Source organism: Oncorhynchus mykiss, chromosome 12 (assembly GCF_013265735.2).
Source record: "Oncorhynchus mykiss isolate Arlee chromosome 12, USDA_OmykA_1.1, whole genome shotgun sequence".
Taxonomy (NCBI): Eukaryota; Metazoa; Chordata; class Actinopteri; order Salmoniformes; family Salmonidae; genus Oncorhynchus; species Oncorhynchus mykiss.
The window spans coordinates 18,558,260-18,569,317 of NC_048576.1; the positions used below are offsets into that span (position 1 = coordinate 18,558,260).

Sequence of the window (11,058 nt, forward strand, 5' to 3'; positions counted from 1 at the left end):
GTGTTAAACAAATCAAAATACATATTTTTTTAGATTCTTCAAATAGCCATTTTTTGCCGTGATGACAGCTTTGCACACTCCCGGCATTCTCTCAACCAGCTTCACCTAGAATGCTTTTCCAACAGTCCCATGTATGCTGAGCACTTGTTGGCTGCTTTTCCTTCACTCTGCGGTCCAACTCATCCCAAACCATCTCAATTTTGTTGAGGTTGGGGGATTGTGGAGGCCAGGTTATGTGATGCAGCACTCCATCACTCTCCTCCTTGGTAAAATAGCCCTTACACAGGGGTCATTGTCCTGTTGAAAAACAAACGATTGTCCCACTAAGCCCATCCAGATGGGATGGCATATCGCTGCAGAATGCTGTGGTAGCCATGCTGGTTAAGTGTGCCTTGAATTCTAAATAAATCACAGACAATGTCACCAGAAAATCACACCCACACCATCACACCTCCTCCTCTGTTTTACGATGGCAAATACACATGCGGATATCATCCGTTCACCCACACCACGTCTCACAAAAACACGGCGGTTGGAACCAAAAATCTCCAATTTGTACTCCAGACCAAAGGACAAATTTTCACCGGTCTAATGTCTATTGCTCCTGCTTCTTGGCCCAAGTAAGTCTCTTCTTCTTATTGGTGTCCTTTAGTAGTGGTTTCTTTGCAGAAATGTGACCATGAAGGCCTGATTTACAGTCTCGTCTGAACAGTTGATGTTGAGATGTGTCTGCTACTTGAACTCTGTGAAGCATTTATTTGGGCTGCAATTTCTGAGGCTGGTAACTCTAATGAACTTATCCTCTGCAGCAGAGGTAACTCTGGGTCTTCCATTCCTGTGGCGGGCTTCATGAGAGCCAGTTTCCTCATAGCGCTTCATGGTTTTTGCCAATGCACTTGAAGAAACTTTCAAAGTTCTTCACATTTTCCGGATTGACTGACCTTCATGTCTGAAAGTAATGATGGACTGTTGTTTCCCTGCTTATTTGAGCTGTTCTCACCATAATATGGACTTGGTCTTTTACCAAATAGGGCTATCTTCTGTATACCGTATCACAAAACTACTGATTGGCTCAAACGCATTAAGTAGAAAAGAAATTCCACAAATGATCTTTTAACAAGCACAGCTGTTAATTGAAATGCATTGAAGCTTGAATTGATTGAATTGAATTGATTTGAATTGAATTGAATTGATGCATTGAATGCATTGAAGCTGGTTGAGAGAATACCAAGAGTGTGCAAAGCTGTCAAGGCAAAGGGTGGCTATTTGAAGAATCTCAAATGGAAAATATATGTATATTTGTTTAACTGTTTTTTTGGTTACTACATGACTCCATATGTGCTATTTCATAGTTTTGATGTCTTCACTATTATTTACAATGTAGAAAATAGTACAAATAATGAAAAACCCTTGAATGAGTAGGTGTTCTTAAACTTTTGACCGGTAGTGTACATCATGCACTAGTATACAAAACCCTGTAATACAATTGACTGTATTATGTGACAAGAGGATCAGAGACACAAAGACGAAAGTCCACTGGCCAATACAGTCAAATCTGAGGGCTCGCCAATATGTGAATGAAGGATTGATGTTGTTGTTCATTGTTGAAAGAGACTGTGGAAATGAAATGAAAAGTGTCTGGGTGTATGCTGTGTGAAATTTTAGATAGTACCTAGCCAAGATCTTTAATGAAATAGATTGATCTGAAATAAACAACTGATTTGTCCAAACTGAAATAATGGAAAGATGAAGGTCTGTCTTTGACAGTTATTTACTGCAAATTTTTCCCGGCGTGCTGTAACTTTCTTTTTTACTATGTGCTGCACCTAGTTATCAGCGTCCATTTCAAAGCTGCTGAACACATGTTTTTTTCCCCCCACAAATCCTACTTTAATTGCTCCCGGTATAGCTGAAAAACAACAGCCCAAAATCCAGGTCAAATACTGTACAACCATATTTCTTAGACCCATCTTATTTCTATTATATGTTTACTGATGTAAGATCTTAATTTGAGCCAGTTTGCTACAGCAGGAAAATAATCCTGACGCAACAGGGTTATAACTAATGGACATTTTTTGTAGGGGTTGATACATTTTTCACAAGGGAAAGTGGAAATTACAAAAATCAGAAGCCCTTTTAATTCTTGAATACATTATACGTTTTGCATTTCCTGCATTGCAAAAAAGTTCACCTACAACAGGGTGATTAAATTAAGATCTTGCATCTGTAGGTCACGATGAAACACATTACTATTAGTTTACAGCTAATGACCTGACCTTCTGTTGTCAAACCAATTCCTATCCTACTACCTGGATATTGGTCTATAACAAACTGTAAGAGTTGGAGTTATTTTCCATGACAATGTAGACATGTGTGATTGATGTGGCCAAATAGGGGAGTTGTTGAAGCACACCTTCAGGCATACTTTTTCATTACTTTCTTTTTTACAGCTTTCCACGTCTGTAATTTTGAAAGAAACAGATGTCAACATCACAATTATAAAAACAAACCTTTTTTTAATTTCAAGAAACATATTAAGTATTTGAAGAGTTTATTTCCAAAACGTTACATCCATAAAATTTTTACATTTGTGTTTTTTAATCAGCAATGATTGCTTATGGGTACCATAATGTGTGTAATATATATATATATTTTTTTTTGGGGGGGGGGGGGAGGGGTAAAACAGTATATGTCCATTGTTTAGCTGGAATGGAAAGTTTGTATCCTGTATATCTGACTGTGATATGTGGTTGTCTCACCTAGTTATCTTAAGATGAATGCACTTACTGTAAGTAGCTCTGGATAAGAGCATCTGCTAAATGACTAAAATGTCAAATGTAAATGTTTTACATACAGATCTCATATTACTGTAGTGAATTATACATTTAAAAATGTCAAATAAATGTATAATTTGTACTGTTCTTTATTAGAAATGTAGTTATTTGTAACATTTCACTGTGTAAAACCAGTACAACTTATTTCTCTGAGAGTGAGGCCGGTATATAGCGTTTTGTTAAAAAACATGATTATTTGCCTCTCTGAAAGCATCAAGTGATAGATTTTAAACAAATACATTTGTTTGTTATTGAACAACCCCGTGTCATGATTTGATATTACATTAAACAATAAAAGCTAATTTACCAACATTTCTGAAAATGGATATACAGCGTTTTGGAACTCTTCAATTGTAGATCCATTTACGTAATGTCGGCCATTTCTAACTACAAATGCCACGCCTCTGATAAATGTTTGCAAAAACATTTAAAATAAAAAGCCTTTCATGGTTCAATCTGTTATTGTGTCAAACTTTCACCCACAACCATTCATTTGAGCTGACTGCCATGGGGTCTTTGAGACCTTTGGGCTGTTTACTGTCCTTTACTCCTCTGACCTGTGGTAATCTGCTTCCTCATCATAACCTTGGTAACTACCGCCAGTGTCCTCAGGGCAGTGAATACCTAAAGTCCTCTGCAGCTTCTCTTCTTGCTGCCGCAGCTCCATGGAGTCCACCAGGTCATAGATGTTGGCCAGAGACCACATGGGCGAGGGGAACCAGGCTTTCACGTCCCCGTCCTTCCCCACCACCAGCATACTGAAGTACTCCCGGTTGATCTTCAGCTGGTCCTGGAGACCAGTGACCACGTCCCGTGACAAAGGCTCGTTCTCCGTTTGGCTCTTTCCTGTCAAGGATAAAGGAAAGGTGTTTGTCATGCTATTTCCCCATTATTGCCATCACCATTTGACTGTTAATAAATCAAATCATAGTTGATTGGTCACGTACAAAGATTTGCAGCTGTTATAGCAGGTGCAGCTAAATGCTTATGCTACTAGCTCCAACAGTGAAGGAGAACGTCTATCAAATACAATACAAATAATAAATCAATCTGAACAAGAAATCAAGAAATGACAGAACTGGTCAAATTATCAATCCAGAGTCGATATATTAGAGTGAGTATGAATCAGTGTGGGACATGACAGAAGAACATACTGCCATACCAAGCAAAAAGGCAGTAACTGCTCATAGCGTTGAACTGAAGAAAAAAAAGGCTTTTATTTACCCTGGTTTCACAGTAACTTTATGCAATTACTGCTAGCATAAACCAAAATTTCTCCAGAACACAATACAATAGAGGCGGGATACTTGTCCACATGATTAAGCATGTATTTAATGTAGCAAAAATGACATTAACTCATTTTCGACCAAATGAGCAGTTACTGCCTTTCTGCTTGGTAGGGCAGCATAGACAGATTGTTTTTCCGTAGCATATCTCTTGGAAAAGGTCTGTGTATAGGAATGGTTAGATCATTCAAAGGGAGTTGGATTCCATTTCCTGCCCAACAACACAGAATGCATGACATGTTGACATTAACTGTTGACATTGTGTCAGTACACAGTATCATCTTTAGAGAAAACAAAAAAACTCACCATTGAGTGGAAACAGTTCCACAGTGCCTGAGGCGGTTGGTCCTGTTCCGATCAACTTCAACAAGGCAAAATGACGGACGCCTGTTGGAAAGACCAACAATGAAATGTAAGAATTTAGTAATTATTCTTCCATCACTTGTGACTGAGAACTATTGTGATAATAGCATAATGTTGCTGAGGTTAACCCACAATAACTTTTAGACTAGTCTGGTTGGAGATGTTTAACAGGGAGCCTAATACTAACCCATGGGACAGGCCTGTCCTCTCAGCCCCTGGAGCTGCTGTTGGAAGGAGTAGTCGTCCTCAGATGGAGTAGAGATGATCAGCAGTCTCCTTTTAGACATGAACCTGGTGGGGATAAATGTCTCTATTATTATCTGTACGCTACACTTGAAACATTATTATCTGTGCACGGCATTATAAAGCACTATAACCACTTCCTTTACATTTTAGTTAATCATTTAATGCAGAACAATTAGAGTTAAGTGCCTTGCTCAAGGGAACATCGACAGATTTTTCACCTAGTCGGTAAGGGTATTTGAACCAACAACCTTTTGTTTATTGGCCCAACACTCTTAACATTCAAGGCTACGTGCTGCCAAGTACTACAATGCTTTTTTGCAGCTTTAAAGTTTTTAAGTACTATGGTGTCATTACAGATACTGTGTAGTCTTAATCACATACCTCAACAATGCCCCGCCCTGTTCTTGGGATTTGGAGCAGGCCAGTGGAGTTTTTCTCTCTCTCTCCATTTCAGATCGTCGCGATGTAAAGGTGTCAACATATTCCATCAATGCAGATGAGGGTGGAGGTACATCAAATACTTCCTGAAAGGGATATAAATAATTAGGATACAAATACCACATACTGCATTTATAATTGGCACGTTAAGTACAATAAACATTTATACACTTTTCTGAGGAAAGTGATCTGTGTCATCAAAATATCACTGGCAAGATAGAGATTATGCTTACATTGGGTTTCAGGTCATAGTCAGTCATAGTCATAGAGAAAACCTTAGAGGACATCCCATACTGCTTCATCAGTTGAGAGATGAGATCTGGGTCAGTGAACTTCTCTGGTAGTGAGGTGAATGGCGTCTCAGAATCTGGAATATAGAAATGCAGTTTTACTGTATGAAAGCCCAAAGAGGAACCCGATTTTTTTGTTGAAGACATGATCTGCAACTTTGGCGGCTGCCAAGTATTTTTGAAACCTCCCACTTTGGGCTGAATGTGTGCATAATCTATGAGCACTATTACTCTGTCTTACCTTAACTATCTACGAAATCCCTAGTTTGAAAGCGACTGTTTTCTGGAAGCTGTGCTACGCTTTTTTCCCTACATTTTCCCCCTCATGGGCCAACCCCCTAGAAATTCAAATTCTAGTCAATGAGCTTCAGCCCCTCGACATTTGAGTAACAGCTAGAAATATGCTCACACAGCAGAGCGAGAAAGAGAGAGCAATGAAATGGTGCACATATAGATATCTGCACATATGTGATGCATTATGCAATTTTCGGGATCCACTTTTGGCTTGTGAGGGCTACTTTCAGAACTACTGGCTAAAAAGTATTTTTTAAAGTACAGGATAATCTCTTTAAGACTATAATGACACTATAGTTCTGAAGAGAATATGATATAGGATCAATGTAGTATCTACATGTATCTAAGGGAGATGGAGTCAGTAGACACAGACACACACATAGTAGTACCAAGTTGGTAGTGGTGCAGGGTGAGGGTAGTGTCAGGCCCTGAGCTCAGGATGGTTGCCGTAGTAACTTTTCTCAGGGCAAGGTCACAGAAATGAAGCTCGTTCTCCTCCCTCTGCTGGACATACTGAGGTGTGCTGGCACTGGGCGTGGCTATCACCTGTATCACAAATGGATGAACACATCTATCACAAACAAACAGATTATTTGATATACTTAAAAGAGACCTATAAAAGCACATACCATAAGTCTTCTCTTCCCCTTCAAATGCTCTACAAAGTTCATCAGTGCTTTCTTATTGTTGTCATTCACTTCTCTGTGGTTTTTCTTCACTCTCCCTCTCCCTCTCCCTTTCTTCCCATCTTTCTTTCCCTTGCCTTTTTTGGGGGAGTTGTTTTTCTCCAAGGATTCTTCTCCCCCGCCAACGTTCTCTGGTTTATTATCTCTAGAGTTGGCTACAGTCTTTCTTTCTCTTTTCTCTACAGTAGAAGGATATGTGTTTATTTCTGTAAAAACATTTCCATTTTTCTTTTGGTTGTCCTTTCCCACAGCTTTGGAGTTTGCCTTCCCTGCGATGAATACTTGTGTTCCTTTTGAATCAGTGGTCGTCTTTCGAATGATGAACCTGGAGCGACCGCTGAGAATGTCCTGAATTTTGCTCTTCAGTGCAGCCTTCTTGGCCACAGTATTCCTCTGGGTGACAGAGGTAACGTTTCCATGCATTTGGGGACTGAACACCTTCTTTTTCACAGGAATCTTTTTCTTCATCAGCCTCTTCTTGGTGATTTTACATTTCAGAGGGGAGCCCTTCCTGGTGAGTTTTTCCAGCTTGCGCAAGGGGAACTGATCAATGACCTCTAGGATGGCCTCCACACGGACAGGGTAGGGGAACCGCTCACTCACCCTAAGGTTCTTCTTCATGACTAGCATGGAGAAGCCTTGATCCCCCAGCTCAAGGTAATGCAGCAGCTTGGTGACCATGTCTGAGTCAATGCTCTCCATGGTGGCCTCTCCTTGGAAGGTGGTCTTCTGGATCCTGCCTTCCATCATGGCATTCTGGATGATGGTGACAATGAAGGTGTCCCTCTCAGCCAGGCGACAGTTCAGCCCCTCCTGCTCCATGTCCTGAATCTGTTTCTCCATCATGCGGAGGTAGTTGTCACTGTGCGACGGGGCCGTGATTACCCACAAACGCTTCTTACCTGCAAAATCAGACAGGAATTCCTGTTCTGGGTCAAGGACTGTCCTGGTCTCATGGTCTCCCTCTCCGCCATGATCATCCTCCGGAGCCAGGAGACCAGCAGGTTCTTTATACTGAGGTCTGGTCTTATGTCTTCCCTTCCCTGGCTGTGAGGCAGAAACCCCTAGGCTGTGACTACACAGAGACATAAGGACAAGCAGAGCACAGAGCAACCTAGACATCCTTGGTGGGGTGGTGGTCACTTTATAATCCACAGGGAAACTGCCTTTAAGCAGACGCAGCACACAGCTGAAGTGATGATATCTCTCCCAAGCAGATTGGCTTGACTGGGGATAAGGAGGAATACTCCACGGCTCCTGGTTCACATTATACTCCAACGTTGTTACAGGAAACTCCTGGAATTTTTTCAACTTCAAAGCATTACTCTCTTAAGCAGCATGCTTGGTGGGAGCTCCTCTTCAGACTGAGACTGCCTTCAATGTGTTCGATGCTGAGCTATAGAATAACAGAGTGGAGGAGAAGAAAGGGTGAGAGCGGAGGGGGTACTGAAACCTGAGCTTTTACAAATTCCAACATAAAAACAGTGCAGGAACATAAACAAGCATGTATCTGTATTGTACATCTAAATTAAACACAGGATATATTTATTGAAATTAGAACATTAAATGTAAACATGCAGTGCACAGTAACACATACTTTCTTCCATTGTCGTGAACAAACATACTTGGGATCGTATTGCGATCCAGAGACGTTTGAGAGACAGACACAAGGCTTGTTTGGTGCTTCATGCCTTAAAGGCTGCCACATCTGGGGCCCATTATTACACAATACACCCCACAGTGCCTGGACTCCATGAGTGGACAAGATCCCAGCACAGCAGACCCAAGCTGGGGGAGAGAGAACGCTATGAATAGAATATGATTCACATTATTGCTGAGATTTAGAGAATGGCTTTGTTTGACAGGTTTGATCCCAGCATCTGTCAGATATTCAAGTGCGGACTTTATAGGTGCTAAATAGCAACAAGTAGCTTAATCCCATGTTTTCGTCTTGATCAATGTTTTTAAAGGTAAACTTACTCTTTAATGTATTGTTTTTACTAATTCACCATCCCACTCACCATCCCACATGAGGTTTGAGGTGTGACACACACCACACACTAAAGCAGTTGTTGTCCAGATTATAGCTGGCAAAATCCTTTCCATGCTCAATCTTTACAGGGGTGCTATCACTTCTACTTCACTGATGTTGAATTGGCGGGACTTTCAGATGTTGTATGTCAGTTTTAAGTTCTGCTTTTTCCTCCTGAAAGAAAAGAGAGACAGAGTAAGATCATCTATTCAATGACATTCATGACCTCACATTCTTAGACAAAAGGGTTCCAAAACGATTATTCGACTGTTCATCGGTCCAGGAAAACCTTTTTTGGTTCCAGGTAGAATAATTTTGAGTTCCATGTGGAGGCCTCTTTGTAATTTCCACTTTGAAATTTCAGTCATGATTTTCCCTTATTTTCCCGTATGGAAAATGTATTACCTTAATTACCTTAATTATACCTTAATTATAATCTGCATAATAATTCACATTTCCTGCTGCATAATAATTCACCTTCAGTAATGAGTGTGTACATGTGTTTCATACTGGTCTACCCATGGAGATTGAACCCACAACTCTGGCATTACAAGCATCATGCTCTACCAATTGAGCTACACAAGATACTCCCTTGGTAGAGATGAGATTCAGCAACACCCATCTCTACCTTCGTTTGCTCCTCAATTCATGCACCTTGGTTGGAAAGTGAGGTAGCGGCAATGATCCCTTCCCTTTGCATTGTATACTCCTTTGGGACACTTGGTGTAGGACAGAACAGGTCTGCAGTATGTCTTCATAGATATCTTATTTCGCACATTGCACCATGGAAATTAAGACTCCATGATAACACAGAGGATAGAAATCAGCCGAAAAGAGGAATATGTCAGAATCTTGTGAAATGAGAGTAAGCACGCATCCTCTCAGTAACAGGGATATAGCACTTTAACTATTTGCACAATGTAACAACACTGTACTGTATATAGCCATAACATGACATTTGAAATGTCTCCATTCCTTTGCAACTTTTGTGAGTGTAATGTTTGCGGTTAATTTGTATTGTTTATTTCACTTTTGTTAATTATCTATTTCACTTGCTTTGGCAATGTCAACATATGTTTCCCATTCCAATAAAGCCATTTGAATTGAATTCAATTGATATAGAGACAGACAGATAATAATATAGGAGGCAACGAATACTAAGTTTGCATGAAAACACTTGTGCCCCTGGTACTGACGGAGAAAAGAAAAATATAATAATATGTTTCGCATATTTTTTTCCTAATTTGAATCAATGATAAGAGCCAAGACAATTAAAGGCAGAATCCTTATAAAGTTGTAATCGCTAAAAGCCCTGGTCACCGCACATTCCATACAGTAATAAAGAGCCAGATAGTTAGAAACACATGATGAAACATCTCTCCACTTTAAGAGATGATAAATAAAAACCAAAGACGCATACAATAGTATTAATATAATCTTTGATGTGAGGCTCCTAGCTTTGTGTCAACCCCAGTCATGCTGAGTTTGACTATAGGCTATTTTAACTTCAAAGAAGCAGTAACTATCAGGTAATGTGTTATTATCTGTTTACACACTTATTTATACACACCAATTTTTCCAGTCATTACCTTATTGGGGAATTTTAAATTGTTGCACCAGACTCATGTCTGACCAACAACCAGTGTTGGGTAGCAGTGAAGTACGTAATAGTAATTTAAGTACATTTTGCAGTAGCTTGGTGGAAAGTTGAACTAAATTAAAATCTTGAGTGTTTTCAGTAGTTAATTCAAATAAGTTCCTGCCATTTAGCAGTGTAGCAAACTACTGGAGCTACACACTACTTTTTCTGTTAAAAAAAGAAAAACAATATGGGTGAAGTAGGCAAGAACTCCCTTTGTTTTTTGGGATTAGACCGGTCAAATTCTCAATTGAAACTTAGTTTTTGTGTTTAATATGCTAGATTACACATTCTGTTAACATCTGACTCCAGAGTGGTCTGACCCTTGAATTTGTAGTCTATGACATTTCATATTTAGATATGATAATTTATCATGAAGCAATTTACAAAAAGTAACTGTCACGTCTGGCGCTTGTGGGCGCCAGGCTGCCCTGCATCACGCACCCCAGCCATCTATTACGCACACCTGCCTTCCCTTGTCATGCATATCAGCGATATTGGACTCACTCATCACCTGTTTATTTCCTCCCCTATATTTGTCAGTTCCCCAGCTCTGTTCCCTGCTGCTGCATAATTTTTTTTTGTCTGTATAACTCGTTTGCTGACGCTGTTCCTGTCTTGTTCCATGTCCGTTCTATATTAAATGTTTGACTCCCCGTACCTGCTTCGTCTCTTCAGTGTCATCCCATGTGAGTAACTTACAAAAAGCTCCTAGAGGAATCCTGCAGGAATTTGACCCTTTGTGAAGGAATTGTGCAGGTGTCTCTTGCAGGAGTATGACTTGTCCTACAGACATTTTGAAAATCCTGCACAACCAAGTACATTCCTGCAGATTATGGCAATTCCTTTAGGACCAAGTACATTCCTGCAGGAATCATGCAGGACCGAAACCTTCAGGATTTTGATATTTGTGCAAGATATGACAATTCCTGCAGGACAAAGAACATACC

General features: G+C 40.1%; 1 protein-coding gene across 1 annotated transcript; it reads right to left on the bottom strand.

The window, feature by feature from the left end:
• Window positions 1-2,496: 2,496 nt before the first annotated feature.
• Window positions 2,497-7,833, bottom strand: ccdc80l2 (coiled-coil domain containing 80 like 2). Its single transcript, XM_021622924.2, has 7 exons — window positions 6,381-7,833; window positions 6,141-6,297; window positions 5,401-5,534; window positions 5,111-5,253; window positions 4,671-4,774; window positions 4,427-4,507; window positions 2,497-3,680 (listed from the first exon to the last, which is right to left on the bottom strand). Exons 1-7 carry the CDS (start codon window positions 7,557-7,559, stop codon window positions 3,379-3,381), a joined length of 2,100 nt encoding a protein of 699 aa, XP_021478599.1. The 5' UTR covers window positions 7,560-7,833; the 3' UTR covers window positions 2,497-3,378.
• Window positions 7,834-11,058: the final 3,225 nt, after the last annotated feature.